Source organism: Pistacia vera, unplaced genomic scaffold, assembly GCF_008641045.1.
Source record: "Pistacia vera cultivar Batoury unplaced genomic scaffold, PisVer_v2 Contig664, whole genome shotgun sequence".
Classification (NCBI taxonomy): Eukaryota; Viridiplantae; Streptophyta; class Magnoliopsida; order Sapindales; family Anacardiaceae; genus Pistacia; species Pistacia vera.
The window spans coordinates 598,104-617,624 of record NW_022196517.1 but is presented as its reverse complement, the minus strand read 5'-3'; the positions used below and the strand labels follow the sequence as shown (position 1 = coordinate 617,624).

The 19,521-nt window shown below is 32.1% G+C and overlaps 1 protein-coding gene, 1 long non-coding RNA gene and 1 other non-coding gene across 3 annotated transcripts; 1 reads left to right on the top strand and 2 right to left on the bottom strand.

Moving 5' to 3' along the window:
* Positions 1–679: 679 nt before the first annotated feature.
* Positions 680–1,356, top strand: LOC116112606. The gene is made up of 2 exons (XR_004125272.1): positions 680–756; positions 945–1,356. It is a non-coding gene; the product is annotated as an uncharacterized LOC116112606 (long non-coding RNA).
* A 51-nt stretch (positions 1,357–1,407) lies between these two features.
* LOC116112605 (growth-regulating factor 3-like) lies at positions 1,408–3,696 on the bottom strand. Its single transcript, XM_031398721.1, has 4 exons — positions 3,323–3,696; positions 3,040–3,231; positions 2,520–2,859; positions 1,408–1,877 (listed from the first exon to the last, which is right to left on the bottom strand). The coding sequence occupies exons 1-4, from the start codon at positions 3,528–3,530 to the stop codon at positions 1,448–1,450; spliced, it is 1,170 nt and encodes a 389-aa protein (XP_031254581.1). The 5' UTR covers positions 3,531–3,696; the 3' UTR covers positions 1,408–1,447.
* A 13,110-nt stretch (positions 3,697–16,806) lies between these two features.
* Positions 16,807–16,913, bottom strand: LOC116112616. The gene has a single exon (XR_004125276.1). It is a non-coding gene; the product is annotated as a small nucleolar RNA R71 (small nucleolar RNA).
* Between the last annotated feature and the right edge of the window lie 2,608 nt (positions 16,914–19,521).

Genomic DNA, 19,521 nt, shown 5'->3' with positions numbered 1-19,521 from the left:
ACTATTTTTAAACTCTTTAAATTTATTAATTTAATTAAACACTCAACAAATTTTTTAGAAATAATAAAACCCCTCATTCATTCACATTTGTCAGATTCTGCCATCATCGTCAAAAGGTGATTGGAATCTAGCATAATTGTATACTATCGACTGGATTTGACCAATACTGTCTCGATCTAGTCTTTTCTGACCAAATCCATAGGAAAAAGCAAGATCTACGACTAAAGATCTAGCCATTGACGACAAGATCTTTGATCACATTTGATCAAATCTGGTTTTTCGATCAGATCCACCAAATCTGACTAGAAAAGGTCATACGACGTACGACGAGCTAGATCCAACCAGTTATGTGCTATTACGATAGATCTGACCATCTTCTAGTGGTCGTAGTAGAATCTAATAAATGTGGATGAGTAAATCAATGAAATGTATTCAATAATCGGTTCAATAGTATTTTAATCAAGTTAAATTTCATGAACTACCATGCGCAAATTCTAGGCTTCTTGAATTTATGCTTTTATAATAGCCCCACATTTTGTATTTTATTAAGTACTCTATATCAAACAAAAGTAATCTTTAAACTAAAACTTCATACTGTATATATTCTTAGAATGGTTAAATTTATTGTCATTATTCTATGTAATGTTGTAATTTAAATTATATTTGTTTTCTTCTTTCCAGGTTGTCTTGGATTCAGATGATCAGTTATTTGGAGGCTTTAACAGGCTTGACCATAATGCCGAGTACTTCAGCTCAGTAAGAAATTTCACTTGGGGAGGATACTACATAGTACATACAACATTTCTATGGCAAAATATGATTTGGTTGATTTTAAATTAAAATTAAACTTTCACCCAATCATCTTTTACCATATAATGTAGTATTATTCTATTTTTAAATCATCTGTTTCTTTTTACTTTTTATGATCAATGGTGCTTGTGCAGGAAGGGTGGTATGATGACCGGCCTCGTTCCTTCTTGGTATATGCACCGAGTAGAACAGTTGTTGTATATGCACTAGTAGATAATGAATTGGAACCTGCTCAAGTAGAGAATGAATTGGAATCTGCCAGTTGATATCTAACACGTGATGATGTAAGAGAATCAAAAAATGTAGTGAAAGAGTCTACGCCAAATTACAGTGGCAGTCTGGCAACGTAAAAGTAAAAGATGAGCCCAAGGTAAAGCAAAGCATACATCCAAGTTGGGAGTTGTGTAAATGTTTCTTGCTAGCTAAATTATGTATGTGCTAAGTGTTTCTTGGACATACAGCAGAGATTGTACTGTATTTATAATTTCTATATCTAAATCTGTGTCTTCATCTACTAGAATAAAAGGCGAATTTTTAACTAAGAAATTAAATAACACCCGTGCACACTATTTATGCTAGAGAGATCATCAAAAAGAAAATTCAAACCAGATTATTTTAGTTAAAAAAACAATTAAATTCAGGTGCTAACGAAACTAGCCTCAGAGGTAGAGCTCCTGGGCAACTGATGAAGAACGCTTGTTGGTGAAGAATTAGATGTGGCGGATCGCAGAGCCTCTGCCAGTGGGCCTCCCATTGAAGCCACCTGATTTGTGGTCCATCCTGTGGCCCAATTCAGTTGGGATTCCACTCTTCCACCACGTTGGTGTTGGTGATCTGTTTCTTCTCCATTGCCGGTTGACAGTTTCAAGGAGACATCTGATGATGAATTTTCAGGCATTGAAATGGAGAGGCAAGTGCTGGCATTGCTTGAAGCACTGTTGGGTTCTTCAAGTGATCTCGGCCAATCATCAAAAAAATGCCTTAAAATGTGGCCATCTGATCTACTGTTATTAACCTCATTGTGGTGTTGAAAGAGATCCTTGTTATCAGGTTTGAATGTCGAATCACTACAAAGGGACAAGAGAGAAAAAATAAGGAAAAGAAATGATCATATTTTAATAAAAGAAGTGGTTGGGGTCGGTTTGTACAAAATCTAAGGCTCTTCCAGTTCCGGATATGAAATATGTTCTCTTTCTCTTGGGTCCTACCAAGAATCTGTCAGTCTATAATTTCTGCTCTCCATGAAAAGATTCTTTAAAAACCAACCAAAGATACATTCTTTTGTAACATTAAAGTTACATATAAAATTTTCAGATTGATTTATGATTTGAACATAATTTTTATACCATTTCAATTTTTGAGGCTTATATGTTTCATATAATACTCAAAAATTGATTTTAGATTAAGAACTATAAAACTGGAAAAACGATAAACATTTTTCTGCATTTTTTATTTTACAAGATTGTATTGAAAAACTATTTTTAAAAAAATTTTAATCTATTTCTACTAAAACTAGTTTCACAAAATTTTTGTTATCTCTTATTTTCAAAACAAAAAAATTTATTTAAATTTTATATCAAATTAGTTTTGAAAAAAAAAAAATTATTTTTCCCTTCCACAAAAATATGATTTTAACTAAGCTATTTTATGTAGTCCTAGCATAACATTCATACTAAGATCTGGGAAGCAAAGCATGGATCAAGATTTACCTTTGATTGAAATGAAGAAGATCAACAGAAGGTGAAGGTCTTGAAAGACCAAAATTAGGCCCATTAGCCACCAGGCCGAGTGGAGAAGCAGAAATTGTTGTGGTGGTTTTGAGAGTCCCAACTGCACCAGCAACACCAACCGTACAAGTAGTAGTGGTGGTGGGCGTGGGGATTTCCACAGGCTTTCTTGAACGGTTGCGGCCGCGGTGCATGTGGCGCTCGCAATACTTATGGCCAGCCACCACGTCCCTTGAGCACCTCCATTTCTTGCCGTCTGTCCTCCTGCACCGCCCCGGCTCTGGATCCATCGCGCCCCTTCCCCAGTACCCTGATTGCAACACTGATCACACATAATAACATGTGAATCTTAAAAATATTGCAGCAACTGATTAATAGTTAAATGATGTCATATTGATTCATCAAGAACACGAAATGAGAATTGCAGCAACTGATTAATCGTTAAATGAAGTCATATTGATTCATCAAGTACATGAAATGAGATGTTACTAACAGAACTCACAAGCAGCTGGGTGATAAGGAGGACAATGATGTTGAAGAGGGTGATGAAGAAAATAAGGAGTTTGAAGAAGGCTTTTCTTGATTGGGTGAAGAAGTTCCGGAGGAACAGCAGCACCAGCTAACATGTATCTGTAGATCAAAGCCTGCAACTCAAGCTCCTGCCATTGAGTCAAGCTAAAGTAACTTCCCATCTCTGACATCCAAAACAAAATAACTCATTTACACCAACTTAAAGCAAAGAAGGGTTATTTGTAAAGGAACAAAATCAAAAATCAAAATCATACTGGGAAATCTAGTGGTGGAATCTGGAAATGATGACAAGTTGCTGACTTTACTGGTGGGTTCGGGTGCAAACAAAGGAAGAGCAGATGAGTGATGTTGTTGAGGTTCATGGGGTAACTCAAGAAAGAGTTTTGGTATCTTTGCAGAAGGTTGTTGTTGTTGTTCTGACTCATGCTGGTGGTCTCTCCATTGCTTCAGATGCAATTCCATGGGGGGAGAGAGAATCAAATATTATGTAAGTTTTGTTGGTTTTGGTTTTGGTTTTGGTTAATGACTGGGTATAATGAATGTGAACTGTGAAGGGAAAGTTTGGAAAAAGCTTTCTACATGAGTTTCCTGTAGGTTCTTTTTTAAAATGGGCAGATACCAGTATACCACTGACAGCCAGAGTGGAGAAAGAGAAATATAATGGGAGATTATTACTCTGACATAAAACACTGCAAAGTTTGTTTATGGCCAGTGGGAGAGCTTAGGGTACTTGAGAAAAAAACAGTCAGACAAGACAGTTGAGAGAAAAAAAGATAACCCTTAAACAAATTAATTATAATAATTAAAAAGAAAAAAGAAAAAAAGATGGAAGATTAGTAGAGATTATATAAATAAAATAAAATAAACCTGCAGTCTTTCTGTGCCTCTGCCTTGAAAATAGCATTTGAGAGAGAAGCAACAACATGGGTCATGCTTGACTTACTCTTTATAAATGATCTCTGAATAACACTAATTTATTATAATATTAGGGGGCCACTCACTCTTTTCTTTAAATCTTTTTAATTAAATTAAATATGAATTGATTCATTGCAGAAGATAATGCAGAGAGTGAAGCGACAGTGCAGTTTCAAATTCAGATTTATTATCATTTGTCTGTGCAGTTTCTGAGAGGACTTCACGACAAATCACACTGCACTCCCCGATTGTCAAAATTTCCAGATGAGAGAATTAATTTTCTCTCATTGGGATCCATTCTTAACATATTTTCAATAAATATTAATACTCTCTCTTTTATGTTTCATAAAAGTTGATAACTTAAATATCTATGGATCATAATTCAATTAACATAATTCGTTTGGGTTTAGGTGAAATATCAAAATAGCTTATAACATCACTTTTTTTTTTCTTTTTTTTAAATAGTAATGTTTTAACTAACTAATTTATGCGTTCTTATATCTGAACACGAATACAATATGATTTGAACCCACTTTAACATAATTCATTGTTACACACCAACTTCTCTTAAAGTTGTTCTTATAATATGTATCATTAAAATAAATTTAGTGAAGGAACCTATGATAATTTGTTAAACCCAAAAAATTGTACTTAAATAATGACATATTTAAACATTAATCTCTCTCTCCATGTGTTTCATTACATAAAATATTTATATCATTTAAAAGACTTAATATAGGATTCCAAAGGTTTAAATTAGTTTAAGTAAAATTTTCGTGTTATTTATTTTACATCTTTGTATCTTGTAAATTGATACCATATCACTTTAATAAATTCATTCATTATTCTCATAGTTATGCACTTAAGCTATATCAAATTTGAGGAAAGTTTTGAGAGAACAATATTATCTTATACAACCATTATTATAAAAAATGTATAATTTCAATTTTATACTTAATTATAAGCTTATGATTTTAAGTTAGTTGATTAACTTAGACACCATATCATGTTAAATAATAATATACTAGATTCAATGAGACAAGTTAAATTTTATACAAATTATATAATTTAGATAATATAAATAAACTAAAAATGTATCTATTTATAAATAAATATACTACTAAGATTTTAAAAAAAAAAAAAAATACTTTTTAATTATTTTAATATGCATGTTTATAGTGTGTGTCAAGAAATTCCGTGTTAACATGCATGGTAGCATAAAGTTGACGGTGAAATAACGATATAATTTAATTCATGCATTTAAAAATCAATAATATTAATTTTCTCAAAATTTATCCCAATTTTATATCTTAATGTGTCATTATATGTGGTACTGAANTGACTCATGCTGGTGGTCTCTCCATTGCTTCAGATGCAATTCCATGGGGGGAGAGAGAATCAAATATTATGTAAGTTTTGTTGGTTTTGGTTTTGGTTTTGGTTAATGACTGGGTATAATGAATGTGAACTGTGAAGGGAAAGTTTGGAAAAAGCTTTCTACATGAGTTTCCTGTAGGTTCTTTTTTAAAATGGGCAGATACCAGTATACCACTGACAGCCAGAGTGGAGAAAGAGAAATATAATGGGAGATTATTACTCTGACATAAAACACTGCAAAGTTTGTTTATGGCCAGTGGGAGAGCTTAGGGTACTTGAGAAAAAAACAGTCAGACAAGACAGTTGAGAGAAAAAAAGATAACCCTTAAACAAATTAATTATAATAATTAAAAAGAAAAAAGAAAAAAAGATGGAAGATTAGTAGAGATTATATAAATAAAATAAAATAAACCTGCAGTCTTTCTGTGCCTCTGCCTTGAAAATAGCATTTGAGAGAGAAGCAACAACATGGGTCATGCTTGACTTACTCTTTATAAATGATCTCTGAATAACACTAATTTATTATAATATTAGGGGGCCACTCACTCTTTTCTTTAAATCTTTTTAATTAAATTAAATATGAATTGATTCATTGCAGAAGATAATGCAGAGAGTGAAGCGACAGTGCAGTTTCAAATTCAGATTTATTATCATTTGTCTGTGCAGTTTCTGAGAGGACTTCACGACAAATCACACTGCACTCCCCGATTGTCAAAATTTCCAGATGAGAGAATTAATTTTCTCTCATTGGGATCCATTCTTAACATATTTTCAATAAATATTAATACTCTCTCTTTTATGTTTCATAAAAGTTGATAACTTAAATATCTATGGATCATAATTCAATTAACATAATTCGTTTGGGTTTAGGTGAAATATCAAAATAGCTTATAACATCACTTTTTTTTTTCTTTTTTTTAAATAGTAATGTTTTAACTAACTAATTTATGCGTTCTTATATCTGAACACGAATACAATATGATTTGAACCCACTTTAACATAATTCATTGTTACACACCAACTTCTCTTAAAGTTGTTCTTATAATATGTATCATTAAAATAAATTTAGTGAAGGAACCTATGATAATTTGTTAAACCCAAAAAATTGTACTTAAATAATGACATATTTAAACATTAATCTCTCTCTCCATGTGTTTCATTACATAAAATATTTATATCATTTAAAAGACTTAATATAGGATTCCAAAGGTTTAAATTAGTTTAAGTAAAATTTTCGTGTTATTTATTTTACATCTTTGTATCTTGTAAATTGATACCATATCACTTTAATAAATTCATTCATTATTCTCACAGTTATGCACTTAAGCTATATCAAATTTGAGGAAAGTTTTGAGAGAACAATATTATCTTATACAACCATTATTATAAAAAATGTATAATTTCAATTTTATACTTAATTATAAGCTTATGATTTTAAGTTAGTTGATTAACTTAGACACCATATCATGTTAAATAATAATATACTAGATTCAATGAGATAAGTTAAATTTTATACAAATTATATAATTTAGATAATATAAATAAACTAAAAATGTATCTATTTATAAATAAATATACTACTAAGATTTTAAAAAAAAAAAAAAATACTTTTTAATTATTTTAATATGCATGTTTATAGTGTGTGTCAAGAAATTCCGTGTTAACATGCATGGTAGCATAAAGTTGATGGTAATATAACGTTACAATTTAATTCATGCATTTAAAAATCAATAATATTAATTTTCTCAAAATTTATCCCAATTTTATATCTTAATGTGTCATTATATGTGGTACTGAACTTGTAAATAAAGTGACGAAGCATTGAATGATACAATAATACTCACGTATTTACACATTATTTAGGATGTAAAATTCAGGATAAATATTTGGGGTGAGTAATATTACTTTTTAAAAATATTTGTCTGGAGTTCGGGCTCGGCTCAAGCTACTTTGTGAGCTACAAAAAGGGAAAACAAAATTTTGTCCCTAAGATTTGGCTTAAGTGAATTTTAGACTTGAAAAAAAATTAGTAACATTTTGGTTCCTATCATACTGTCATTACTCATTACCCAACTATAGGGATGGAATTATTCTTAGATGGAAGTTGAAATAGCAAAACTTACTAATAAATTATACAAGACTATGTTACTTAGACCAAACTTGAAAGATGAAATTGTGATCATCCCATTAGGAATCCTGAATTTAAGTTCTCTCATACACTAATAAAGATGATCACTAAAACTCTTATTCGACCAACAAATCTAAGACTTTGAGAGATTGGTTAAGGTGGATAACTGCATTTACATAAGAAAGCTTTTGTGTTCATATGTACTTTTGTTATTTGTCCCTACAAATCCATTGTTTATAACTTCCGAGATATTCTTGACTTATTAATGCTTTTGTCTTTTTGTCTTTTTTAAAAAAGAAATATTAAATACTCAATTGTCAAAACTATCTTTACCTAAATGCACATAAATCTCTTGTTAATTACAAGGATACCCACCCATACTATATACTATATAGCACTGAAAGTCTGAAAGTAAGATTATATTTCACTTACAAGGCTAATTAAATCTTTTTAATATTTGAAATTAAATTAAATTGCTTTTTAAATATTTTATTTATATCGATACATGTGGGATTTTTTAGTATTAAGTGTGTGCTTTTTGGAGCCTATTGAACATCTAAATAATAACTCAAACCATTTTTCAATACTCAAACTATTTTGTTTTATTATAAATAATTAAATATTTATATCATTCGCTATAATTTTATTATTCCCGAATAATAATGCTCAATTTGGAAAATGAGAGCTAATTACAATTCAAACCTTTATTTCTAAAGTATTTATTAAATTTTACAAATATTTTCCTATTTATTATTTATTAATCATTATACGTAGTATATATTAAAATTAGTGGTATTTATTTATTAAAATATGAAAGCTAATCAATAAATCTAAATATTAATTAAATTAATCATTAAAATTTTATAATAAATTTACTTAAAATATGAGGTTATAAACAGAATTTGTACATTTAGTATTATTCATAATTATTTAAAACATGAATCAATTAATTAGTTAATTCTTTGTACATATTCATCATGCAGCACAAAATAAATAAATGAGTTTGTTAAAAGTCAACTCAATAAATGATAAATTAATATAAATAAATGATGTGATAATAAAATAATTTCCTTATACGTTATATATGCTAGCTCTGATTGCCTTACATGTCCATTTTTAATAAAATAAAATATATGTTATACTTGTATTAAACACATGACATAAGAAAGCTAGCGATTGCTGTATCATTAGTATTTTTTTTTTTTTTTTTTTAATATATAACACCACTTTACCATTAAACTTGAGACATGTTCCATGTAATAAGTAATGCTCTGTTTGGTTCACTTTTTTTTGTATTTTTTAGAAACGTTTTTTAAAAAAAGTTAAAAAAAAGTTGAATTGGGTGGGTATTACGATGTAAGATTTAAAAATTAATAAAACACCCCTTATGTTTGTTTATTTACTAAACATCCCTATAATAAAACTTTAAAAGTTAACAAAAACACCCCCAACCCACCCATTGAATAATCACAGCCAGCCACCACCGTCAGAGGGTGGCCGGAGTCACCGTATCGATGCATGATCAACTGGATCTTGCCGGTCGTGCGTCGATATGGCCGACAAAGGCCAGATCTACGGCCAGATTTGGTCGCATTTTCTCGTCAACGACAGCCAAAGATACGGCCGTCGTTGATGGTCAACGACGACCATATGTTGGTCGTCGTTGATGTCTGGTTACGGCCAAAGATCTGGCCGTCAACGACCAGATCTTTGGCCTTAGATCTGGCCTTTTCAGGCCAGATCCACCATGGATCTGGCCAAAAAAGGCTAGATCGGCGCACTACCGGCCAGATTCAGCCGGTAGTGCGCCATTATATCAGATTCCGGCCAACTTCCAGCAGCAGTGGTCGAAATCTGGTATAATGTGGGTTTATGGGTGTTTTTACAATTTTGAAAAAAATATTTAGGGTATTAATTAAATTAACAAATTTAGGAGGTTTAAAAAAAGTTGAATAATATTGGATAATATTATGGCTTCGTTTGGCTGGTTTTTGGAAAAATATTACTTTTAGTATTCCAAAAAAAGTTAAACAGTAAAATACCCTAAAACTCACAATATTATTCAACTTTTTTTAAACCCCTTAAATTTGTTAATTTAATTAAATACCCATAAATATTTTTTTTTAAATTGCAAAAACACCCCAACAATCCACATTTACCATATTCCGGCTACCACTGCCTGAAAATGGCGAAATCAGGTAGGATGGCGCACTACCGGCTGAATCTGGCCGGTAGTGCACCGATCTAGCCTTTTCCGGCCAGATCTAAGGCCAAAGATCTAGCCGTAACTAGTCGGTAACGGCGGCCAACAAACAGTCGTCATTGACCATCACAACGACCGTTTGTTGGTCGTTGTTGACAAGCAAATACGGCCAGATCTAGCCGTAGATCTGGCCTTTGCCGGCCAGATCCACCGTGGATCTGACCGAAAAAGGCCATATCGGTGCACGACCGGTAAGATCCAGTCGGTCATGTACCGATACGGCGACTTCAGCCACCCTCCGGCGGTGGTGGCCGACTGTTCGTATTTGAGGGTGGATTGGGGGTGTTTTTGTTAACTTTTAATATTTTATTATAGGGGGTGTTTTGTAAAAAAATAAATATAGGAGGTATTTTTTAATTTGTAAATCCTACATCGTAATACCCATCCAATTCAACTTTTTTCGAAAAACTTTTCCTAAAAACACAAAATTATGAACCAAACAGAGCTACAGTTTTTGGATATTTTATTATTTAACTTTTTAAAAATATTAATAATAGTATTCTCAAAAACCAACCAAATGAAGCCTAAGATATCTCAATTATTATATTCCTTTCAAAAAAAAAAAAAAAAAACGTAAAATTTAAAACCAACGAAGATAAAAGAAAATATCGCCATGGTGCGTGGCAATGGGAGGAAGCACAAGAGTAAAAGAAAAAAAGAATGTGAGAAACAACTGGCAGATGGAGACAGATGGGGTGCATTCTGAAGATATTGATGGAACTGACGTGACCAAGTACCACATTACCAACCCCATTTCTATTTCCATCAATACTAGTTATTGTAATATTAATTTGCACCCCAAATTTGTCATACACTCTGTACCCAAATCTTACACGGCTTCCCCTTCGTGTATATTCTCGAAGAGAAATATTACACCAATAAATATTTCTAATCAATTTTTTTTTTCATAACTTTGACTTTGATATTTTATAATTGATCAGTTTATAATTAATTAATGAGATTCATACAAAATTTATGTGAGATCCGTTATAAATTAACTAATTACGAACTATACATCAAGACTATAAGAAAAAAATTACGAGAGATGATTATTGGTGTAGTATTATTCTTAGATTAATAATAATTACAACATAAATTCATAACCAAATCTTACACTTTTTAATAATTCTAACCTCAAACACACCATCCTTTTTAATTTTTACCTATTACATTCTGTCTTTTTAAGGTACATATACTTGGTATGTATACTTGGGGGAGCTGTGTGGAACAAAAACCTTTAGAATTTATACATAAATGTATCATTTTCATCTCTTAAGAATTTTAAAATAACATAAATCCTCTTACAATTAAGTCTTATGTATTAAAATAAACGACAAGAGAACAATTCAATAAAAGTTTATAAACGCTTAATAGTGTGTGTTTTAATAGCTCACTAACGGTTTACTAATGTCTCAAGGAATTTTATTATTTTAATACATAAGACTAAACGATAGGGGATTACCGTTATTTCATAAATCTCAAGGGGTGAAAATGACACATTTATATATAAATTCTAAACATTTTGAGTTTATAATAAATGGAAGGAGAACAATTCGGTAAAAATTTATAAACTTATAATAGTGCATGTTTTAATAACTAGAACATTCTACTAATGTCAAATTTCTGAAAACTCAAAGGAATTAATATCTTTAACTCTATTTTAATTCTAATCCTGTCATTCGTTAAAGATTATAATTTATCCTCCCAAAATAAATTCTGAGGCTCTGCGCCTATGTATGCTTCCACAATTTGAGGAGATAAATGCTAAATTTTTCATGTAGGGATGATGAACATTAATACATGATCAATTTACTAGTTATAAAATTACGAGTTATGGAAAAACACGAATGAGTATTAAGAATTACAAGTTGGTGGTTATGAATACTTGGAACCATATGCCGCTATTTCAGGAAAAAAATATGAAAGGATTGGGTGATCTATTAGTTTAGTCCCGGTGAGATATATTTCAATTTTCAATGGCTTTTAAATTAAGGAGCCTTTAATTCATTATAATTAGGTTACCCAAAAAACATCGTCAATTTCATATCATAACTTACGAAATTAAATGATTTCATCATTCATATATCTATAAATCAAATGATTTTATTTATTTATTCATAAGGGGCCTGCCACTATTAATACGAAATGTCAGGGTAAATTAATAGAAAGAAAGAAAGAAAAAATAAGGGCAAAATTGTAAATACAAAAGGGTCACGCGAGAGTAACAGTAACAGACACCCCAACTAAGGAACCAAAAAAACATCCTGGATCATCTCCTCTCGTACGGATCTTAACTGGGGAATAGTTGTCCACGTCATCTAATTCGTCTTCACTCAAATGAAATATTTTAAAAATAAATATAAAATATTATTTTAAATTTAAGGAAAGGAAAAGAAAAGAAAGTAATCACATGTTAATACGTCACTGACAAAAGTGTCAGAAGAGACAGCTGCTCACGTGGGTCCCAAGCGTTTTTTAACATCTTCTGTAGGATAAAATATGGCACGCCGGCACGGGTTTACCATCACGTGCCTTCACGTGACTTTTTCACTCTGCTCGAGGCCAATGGCTCATCTCCTCATCATCTCTTTCATCTCTTTGTTTCATTAAAACTTTTTTTTTTTTTTTATTAGGTAAATTTCTTCTAAGTTTTGATTGGGAAGTGGGTTGTTTGTTTTATATCAAAAATACATATTTATTTTCTTATTCTAAAAATTCAATTCAACTATTTTTAAACTCACTAAATTTGTTAATTTAACTAAACATCCTTAACAATTTCTTTTTTAAATTAACAAAAATACCTCCATTCACTCACATTTATCAAATTCTGACCATCATCGTCAGAAGATGGTTAGAATCTAGCGTAATGACGTACTATTGGCTAGATTTGACTGGTAGTACAAGCCTTTTTCGATCAGATCCATGAAAAAAAGAAAGATCTACGACTAAAGATCTAGCCATTGACGACAAGATCTTTAATCACATTGGTCAAATCTGACATTTTTTGACTAGATCCAACGTAGATCTGACCAAAAAAAGCCATATCAACTCACGACAGGCCAGATCCAGCCAGTTATGTGCTATTACAGCAGATTCTAACCACCTTCTGGTGGTAGTAGTTGAAATCTAACAAATGTGGATGAGTGAATGTGTTTTTATCAATTTTTATACTTTTTATTGTAAGGGATATTTAACTAAATTAACAAATTTAAGGGGTATTTTTATTAATTTTTAAATTTGATTTGATAAATAATAACCCCACTTAACTTTTTCAAAAATAATAAAACAAGCGAAATGGCGGGTAGAGTAATCTGACTGGGTACCTTAATAGCATTGGAGTTTTAATAATTTGTGATATATGAAGTATTTTATAATAGGAGTTTTAATATATAAAAGACAAGGTTAAATAGTATCACTCTAAATGAATTCATTTTTATTGATAAAAAAAATGGATTTAGTTAATAAATAATATATCAACCATGGAAAACTAACGAGAATAAGTGTACTCCTAAAAATGCAAAATCCCACAAGAAGAATAAGAGAATTTAATTTTGGACAAGAATTATGTTGTGTTTGATTTTTCCATCAAGCTCGAGTTATCGCGAGAATGTAGCTTGATTCGGAGCCATCTCGACTCCAACGATTATCTATCCAACTTAAACTTGTCGAGCTCTAGCTCAACCTAGCATAAACTAGTCGTGAACAATCCGTGCGATCGTTCAATCAATTCCCAAATAACTCTAGATCCCAGATATCTCAAGAGGTATCAGATTAACAACAATCTTTACGAAATCACAGTGCCCAATCGTGAGAATATCGGAGTTACATTTCAAATCAATTGTAATCCCTTTGTTTTCGCTCTTTTCTTTGTATAAACATTGTATATAAACCCCCTCAAATGATGAAAAAGGGGTTAGAAAATTCTCATATAACTCATATTGTAAGCCCCCACAGCAAATACAAGAACAGTGGACGTAGGCTAAAGATTTTATCTCGTCGAACAACTTTAAAAGTTTGTCATTTACTTTTTTTACATTCATCACTTGTTCATCGCTATGTTAGAGTAGGTGCTTTAGAGTCAATCAATTATTGTAAAATTGACTCTATAATAAATGTTTATTTATCAATAAAAGACATATTCTTCTATATCGTGTAAATTATAGTTATATGTAATGATATATGTCCTTAGGATGGTATAACCGTGATGGGGGTATCAAGTGTTTCAAATCTTTGATAGTGGGAACCCTATGATCACATTGGTGGCCATTCTAGAAACGTCCATAGCCCTAGTATTATTCTGATCAAGGACACAGATAATACGGTAAGATTATCATAGCGTTGAATGACCATGTCGAAAGGTAGTGACTGATCTCACTTGTTAAGGTTGTTTGCCAATAACCTAGTGCAACACATGAGTGCTTGCTGGAGGCAAGTTCATTGGACAGACCCATAAGAGGATTCCATATGGATGGTAACCCTAGTGTCTATGGAACAAATCCTTTAACGAATGGTGGGTTCTAGGATTATCTTCGTGTGGACGATGTGAGTGCGATTCTACTTTGAATCAGGAGTGAGATCAAATCAGAGATATTGAAGGAGCCTCCAAACGTTGGTAATGTATGTTAGAGTAGGTGCCCTAGAGTCAATCAATTATTGTAAAATTGACTTTGTAATAAATGTTTATTTATCAATAAAAGGCATATTCTTTTATATCGTGTATGTAATGATATATGTCCTTAGGATGGTATAACCGTGACGAGGGTATCAAGTGTTTTAAATCTTGATAGTGAGAACCCTATGATCATATACGTGGCCATTATAGAAACATCCGTAGCCCCAGTATTATTTTGACCAAAGACACAAATAATACGGTAAGGCTATCATAGTGTTGAACAACCCTGTCGAAAGACAGTGACTGATCTCACTTGTCAAGGTTATTTGTCGACAACCTGGTGTAACGCATGGGTGCTTGCTAGAGGCAAGTTCACTAGATAGATCCACCAGGGGATTCCATATGGATGGTAACTCTAGTGTCTATGGAATAAATCCTCTAACGGGCGGTGGTTGATAAGTTGCATAAATTTAGTGTTTTTAGGTTTGTTTTTATAGCCTTCTAGTTAATTTCTCATTTGTTTTCTTTGTTTTTATGTTAGTTTTTGTTAAGTTTGAGATGTGAATGGTTAGCTATTGATTTGGAGAATTTTTGTAATTTTCAGGCGTTAATTTAGTAGATTAGAGCATTGGAATGAAATTGGGATTTAAAGCTTGAAGAAATTGAGATTAGATGACAAGTTTGAAGGCCATGGCCTTGCCTTGGTGGTTCACCATGACCATGGTGGTGGAATGAGAATAAAATAACGAGGACAGGAAGCGCCATGGCCTAGGCTGTGGTGACGTACATTTGGCCGTGTCGGACACTTTTAGGGTTTTTATTAGTTTTTTTTTTCTTGTTCACTTAGGACTCTTTTAGGTATTTAAGGGTGATTAAGATTACTTCTTGGGAGGCCGAATTTTGCCTATTCTTGGCAAGAGATTATTGTGTAACAAAAGAAAAAGGAGAATCAAGAACAAAATTCATCATAGAGTTTGTCTTTACTTTTTCAATATGATTTATTTCTTGGATTCTACTCTTATTTATTTTATTATGAACTAATTTTCTTAGGCTGGGACTAGGGTTAGTCTATTTATGGATCTGTGATCAATCTTCTACTCTATGGTTAGTGAATTATTTTTCTAATGATGAGCTTATATTATGTGCTTAATGCTATTAGGAACCTGATCAATTTCTGATAGAATTGTTTTGTGTGATTGAGATCGAGAGGAGATAACATGAGTGCTCTAGTAATATAGGCCATAGATTGATTGGATATAGATATATATGAATTGATATATATTAATATTCATAAGCAGGATTAACTTGTGCTGAAAGCTAGAGGATTTCATAAAGCTTAATGCTCGTCTATTTCATTAAATCTATATAGAGATAACTAGGTTGTGAGATAGAAGTAGAATTAATATTGCTTTAGAAAGAATATTGGTTAACCTAGGAAATCATGTTGTCACATTACTTAAATAAATTCATTGACCATAGTAAATTGAGGGGTGTAGAGAAGTTATAGATGAGCCTGAAGTCTTAGCCGTTTTCTCTCATTGAATTCTTAATTTTAGTTTTACTGCAATTCATTTCTAATATTTCAGGTTTTAATATTTTTAGTTTTAAAGATCACTATTCTAAGTTTTGATTATCTAGATAAAGTTAAGACTAATTAATATTTTAGTACTTCTTTACGCAATCCCTTGGGTACGATAACTTGTATTTTGTTACACTATATTACTTGAGACTAGCACATTTGCTAGTAGTTGCCGCAAACAACACAACAAGTTTTTGGTGCCGTTGCCGGGGATTGCAGTTAGGCAATATTGAAATCATTAGTTTAGCTTTACTTTAGATCTTGTTCCATTTTTTTTATATATATATAATTTTTTTTTTCAAGTTCTCTTGTTTTCAGATTTTCTAGTGTATGATACACACTAGACGAAAATTAGAGATTCTTGAACCTTTTGATCCAGAAATTGAGAGAACAATACGAGCATTGAGAAGAAGGCAAGCAAGGAACATGACAAACTACAATAATAATAATCAAGTGAATCCTCCACTTTTGGAGAATCTTGCAGAAGGTGTAGCCCCACATTCTTTAATGGATTATGCGATGCCGTCATTGAGTGGCATTGCTTTTGGCATTAGGAGGCCAGCCATTGCTGCAAATAACTTTGAAATTAAATCTACGATTATTCAGATGATTCAGTCAGCCTGCCAATTCACTGGTTTAGCCCACGAGGATCCAAATGCTCACATTGGAAAGTTCCTGGAGATATGTGATACATTCAAGCAGAATGGTGTCACAGACGATGCAATTAGATTGAGAATGTTCCCTTTTTCTTTGAGAGATAAAGCCAAGAATTGGCTAAATTCTTTGCCTGCAGATTCTATTACAACTTGGGATGCATTGGCTCTGCGCTTTTTAGCTAAATATTTTCCTCCCTCTAAAACTGCAAGGATGCGTAATGATATCACTAATTTTATGTAGGTAGATGGAGAGTCGTTATATGAAGCCTGGAAGAGTTACAGAGAGTTGTTGAGGAAATGCCTGCATCATGGATTACCAATTTGGTTACAGGTACAAACTTTTTATAATGGTTTAATTCCTACTAACCGTTCTATGATTGATGCAGCTTCAGGAGGCACTATAATGAAGAAGACACTAGAAGCAGCGTATGAATTATTGGATGAGATGGCTTCAAACAGTTACTAATGGCAGTCTGATAAAGTGCCAAAAAGGAAGGCAGCAGGATTATATGGAGTGGATGCAATCACAACAATTTCTGCTCAATTGGAAGCATTGAACAAAAAGATTGATAATATGAGTGCCCCAATCATGCAAGTGAAAAGCATGAGTTGTGATCTATATGGAGGAGACCATTTTAGCAATGAATGTCAAGTAGGTAACACTTTTGCTAATTCTACTGAAAGTGCTAATTATGTTAGTAATTTTCATAGGCAACAACAGAATAATCCCTACTCTAGTACTTACAACCCCGATTGGCGGAATCACCCGAATTTTTCATGGAGCAATCAAAATGCAGTTAAACCACCACCTCTGGGTTTTCCTCAAGTAAAGAAGCCCAATTTGGAGGAACTAGTGACGAAGTTTGTAAGCTCCAATGAAACAAGATTTCAGAATCAAGAAGCTTTGATAAAAAATTTGGAGACTCAGATGGGGTAGTTGGCAAATTTGATATCAGGAAGAGCTCAAGGAATGTTGCCTAGTGACATAGAGAAGAATCCAAAAGAGCATGTGAAGGCAATTACACTAAAAAGTGGCAAGGAAATTGGGCATAGAGAGCAAGAGATAGAGAAAGCACCGAAAGTGAAACCAGATAACATTACTGACAAGTTGTTTGAACCTAAGAAGATAGTGATTCAACCTCCTTTCCCTCTTGCATTGAAGAAGTAGAAAGTTGATCAACAATTTTCAAAATTTTTAGATATTTTTAAGAAATTGCACATTAATATTCCATTTGCCGATGCTCTTCTTCAGATGCCTAGCTATGCAAAGTTCTTGAAGGAGATCCTTTCCAACAAGAGAAAACTGAAAGAGCAAGAAACAGTAAAACTCACTGAAGAATGTTCAACAATTTTACAAAATAAATTGCCACCAAAATTAAAAGATCCAGGGAGTTTTACAATACCTTGCAGTATTGGTTCACTTTTATTTTCCAAAGCTTTATGTGATTTAGATGCTGGCATTAATCTAATGCCTTATATCTGTTTTTAGGAAATTGGGACTTGGGGAACCAAGGGCCACCACAGTATCTCTACAGCTGACTGACATGTCAATTAAATATCCAAGAGGTATTGTGGAGGACGTGCTTGTCAAGGTAGATAAGTTTATTTTTCCTGTAGATTTTCTTGTGTTGGATATGGAAGAAGATGTTGAGATACCTCTCATTCTAGGACGATGTAACGCCCACACGGAGGTATGTAATTTAATTTATGTTTTTATAGCCCTTAGTTGATTTTTGTTAAAAGTTATTTTGAGAGAATGTGAAGAAAATGCCTTAAACTTGTATTAAGGGTAAAATGGTATTTTCACTCAAAATTAGTTGAAATTGTGGGGAGTGAAAAGAGATAGAATTTAATGGAGAATGTAATAAAAATGAGGGCATTATGGTAATTGACTAAGGGACACAGATGGAATTTATAAGAAAGTGTAAGGGCAAAATGGGAAAACATGTTTATAAAATAAGATATTAAGGGTTTAGTCTTACAAACCCCCTTATTTCTCTTCTTCCACCGCCACTTTCCTTCCCCATTTTCTCTCAACTTTTCACTCAATTTTCCAAGGATTTTTGAGGGCTTTTGAGTGGATTTTGACAAGGTTTTGATCATAGGCAACAAGAGGTAAGAATTCTTGCTCTATATATAATATTTACTTGTGTAGAAGTTGAATTCTTATTAAGTTTATGCTTAGGGTTAAGGGGGAAATTTGAGTCCAACAAGAGTAGAGAGCTTTAGTGGAGACTACTCAAGTATAAGGTAAGTAAATCCAACTCAAGTTAAAGTTTAAGAAATCAATTGAGTAGAGGTTTCTTTAAGCATGTATATGTTATGACTATTGAGAAATTGAGATGAGCTTGGTGATTATTTATGCTTGTTGTTGGATATATTTGAGTATGAGAAGTATTTTTGATTGTATGATGATAGATTGAAGTTTGGTTGAAATTGGAGGAGTTTAAGAAAGTTTTGGGAGTGTTTTACTGTGTAGGGATTGTGATGATACAAGAGAGTTTTACTCTCATTTTGGATGGTTTAAGAAACAAATAGAATTATAATTAAAGTAGAGTTTTTATATGTACATTTATTGTTTGATGAATTGTCTAAGAGATGTATTAGTATTAGTAGAAACCTTAATTTTATGCAACATTGCATATTTGCATTTCATGAGTGCATTTAAGTAAGAATTCTAAGCATGAGCCATCCATATGCATATATTTGTATATATGTAGTACTTAAGAAAGAATAAAGAATTTTAAGAATAAAACACTCTAAGAATAAAGAGAAAGAAGGAAAAAGCACTAAAGAATTAAAGAAGGAAAAAATGTTAAAGAAGAGAGAAGAATAGATTGTTGTGATGGGGAACCGTGAGTACTAAGAAGAAATTCCCACATACACGCCGCTTTAATTGAGTGGCATAAGAAGAAGAAGAATT